The sequence below is a fragment of the Protobothrops mucrosquamatus genome, unplaced genomic scaffold (assembly GCF_001527695.2).
Source record: "Protobothrops mucrosquamatus isolate PMUCROS unplaced genomic scaffold, P.Mucros_1.0 scaffold6386, whole genome shotgun sequence".
Taxonomy (NCBI): Eukaryota; Metazoa; Chordata; class Lepidosauria; order Squamata; family Viperidae; genus Protobothrops; species Protobothrops mucrosquamatus.
Window position 1 is genome coordinate 15,144 of NW_015392213.1, and position 2,688 is coordinate 17,831.

The 2,688-nt window shown below is 39.3% G+C and overlaps 1 protein-coding gene across 1 annotated transcript in view; it reads right to left on the bottom strand.

Annotated features, from left to right (window-relative positions):
- LOC107300219 (GTP:AMP phosphotransferase AK3, mitochondrial-like) overlaps window positions 1–1,609 on the bottom strand; it is a 9,645-nt gene extending 8,036 nt beyond the window's left edge. The window contains exon 1 of the mRNA XM_015829556.1: window positions 1,486–1,609. Within this exon, the coding sequence (XP_015685042.1) occupies window positions 1,486–1,546 (61 nt within the window). The 5' untranslated portion in view covers window positions 1,547–1,609. The remainder of the gene's footprint in view (window positions 1–1,485) is intronic.
- Between the last annotated feature and the right edge of the window lie 1,079 nt (window positions 1,610–2,688).

Here is a 2,688-nt window from a genome sequence, read left to right on the forward strand (position 1 = left end):
AGTGTTGGAGCATTCACCGCTTCTGGAGGCAGGTTGTTCCATTGGTTAATTGTTCTAACTGTCAGGAAGTTTCTCCTTAGTTCTAAGTTGCTTCTCTCCTTGATCAGTTTCCATCCGTTGCTTCTTGTCCTGCCTTCAGGCGCCTTGGAGAATAGCTTGACTCCCTCTTCTTTGTGGCAGCCCCTGAGATATTGGAACATTGCTATCATATCCCCCCTCGTCCTTCTCTAAGAGTACAGAGAAGAGCTACAAAGATGATTAGGGGACTGGAGGCTAGAACATACAGGGAACGGTTGCTGGAATTGGGTATGTCTAGTTTAACGAAGAGAAGGACGAAGGGGGACATGATAGCAGTGTTCCAGTATCTCAGGGGTTGCCACAAAGAAGAGAGAGTCAAGCTATTCTCCAAAGCGCCTGAAGCCAGGACAAGAAGCAACGGATAGAAACTAAACAAGGAGAGAAGCAACCTAGAACTAAGGAGAAACTTCCTGACAATTAGAACAATTAACCAGTGGAACAACTTGCCTCCAGAAGCAGTGAATGCTCCAACACTGGAAGTTTTTAAGAAGAGACTGGACAGCGATTTGTCTGAAATGCTATAGGGTTTCCTGCCTGAGCAGGGGGTTGGACTAGATGACCTCCAAGGTCCCTTCCAACTATTATTATTATTATTATTATTATTTTTATTGTTATTGTTATTGTTATTATTACTATTACATGGATGGTTTCAGTACGTCTCTTCCTATATCCTTAATCTTTATTATTTTCATACCCATAGTTTACTGAAAGTTTAGGTCATTTAGAAAGCTTCTGGACCTTCCTGTCTGCTCTTTGCCCTTTGTTTGTGTCTGCTTCATGCTCCTAAACCCAGGGACACCCAGAAAAGATTCTAGACACAGGATCAAAGGCCTGGAGATCTATTCCATGTAATGCAAGGTTTGGTTTAAAACATTTATATGGCTGCCCACCTTACTCTGAGCGGCTCACCACCCAAAAATAAAAATGAACAATAAAAGAAAATATTGCCACCAAAAAGACCAGATACCAAAATTAAACTTCCCCATGCAGCTAAGGGAGGCCTAGAACTCGGTCTTTTCATAAAACTAGACATACCCAATTCCCAGTTCTTCATACGTTTTAGCCTCCAGTCCCCTAATCATGTTTGTTGCTCTTCTTAGTCCTGTAAGCTGCCTTGAGTCCCCGTGAGCGAGTAGTCGGCAACATAAAATTTCCAAATAAATAAATACTGCAAAGAGGAAGATAAGCCAACAGCTGCTGTCCCACCTGATCTCTACAGCCCAACTTCACGAAGAGAAGCTCACTTCCGGTTATGTCAGGGCCCCTAAAAGCTATCAGAAACTCCTTGTTAACAAACAATCTAACTGTTCTATACCTTATCGTCAACCAACCTTCTATGCTTAACATATAGGATTCACTAGCTGGAAACTACCCTTCATTGAGAAAAGGTACAATACAAGTTCTCACCATCCAGCAGCAGGTGCTTCTGATCTAGCGTTTTCAGCTCGCTCAGCATCAGCTGGGTCATGATGTCATCGGGAATCAGTTGCCCTTTTTCAATATATGACTTAGCCAGTATGCCAATTTCTGTGGAAGCAAAAATGAACAGAAAAATCTTAAGGAAGTGGGATCGTGCATGCAATTGTGTTATAGCTTTGTTTTGTTTTGTTTTGCTCTCACTCAACGTTCATCTTTTATTGGTGGAAAAATGAGCAAAAAATATATATACATTTTCCCCAGAGAATCAAGTGTTATTATAGGACTACACCTGAAGGCTGCTATCACCCTACGGATGAGCACATTCAGTAAATTTAAAGAAATACAGGCCAAAAAATATCCTCTCGCAAAACCAAAATCAAACTGTATTCTTGCTCAAAATAAGCATTCCTCAAATTAGCTCTTTTTTTGAATTCGGTATTTATGGGTGACAGATATCTTGTTCCTCTTTCCTTTCACAGCTAAAATCTTTGCTTTTTGGCTCCTATAGCTAATTCATTTCCTTCCTCTCCTTTTACATTTACAGACTGTTCAATTACATTGGACATTTTCCAGATCAACTACTTAATAGGCTCTTAAAGTTGTTTATGGCCATGCAGCTTGGTTTGGAAGTATTCCACAACTCAGGATGATTTTGGCTTCTAAATAAACATTGGTAGATCAAATAGGGCGCTAATGAATTATTGTGGTTTACTTTGGGACTTAGTGATTATAAGGAGAGCCTATACAATCATACTTGCAAAGTGGTTGTCATAATAATATCCATTACATGTTTACATTACATGTTTCCTTTTGAATAATATGCCTTCCCACTCTATCACTGTTTAGTTTTAACTGCACCATTTCAGTTATAATTTTACCATTTGCTTCTGATTCTGGCTTATTGGGAAATCAAGAAGCCATGGATTCCAATTTGAAAGAAACATTAAGCAAATGATAAAGATAAGGCAAACTATAAAGCTGGAAAGCTGCATGTGTATTTAGCTGCTTCCACTGACAGAAGGAGTCAGGCAATTTAGTGTGATGCTTCAGCAAAGAGCAGGAAATGCGCATAATAATCTCACACATAAATTCTTGAAAGCACATTTCCCCGAACTTAATGGCATTTCTTACTGCCTGTGTAAGTTTAATTTTTAACATATACTGAACTTAACAAAATGTAAATATAACCTT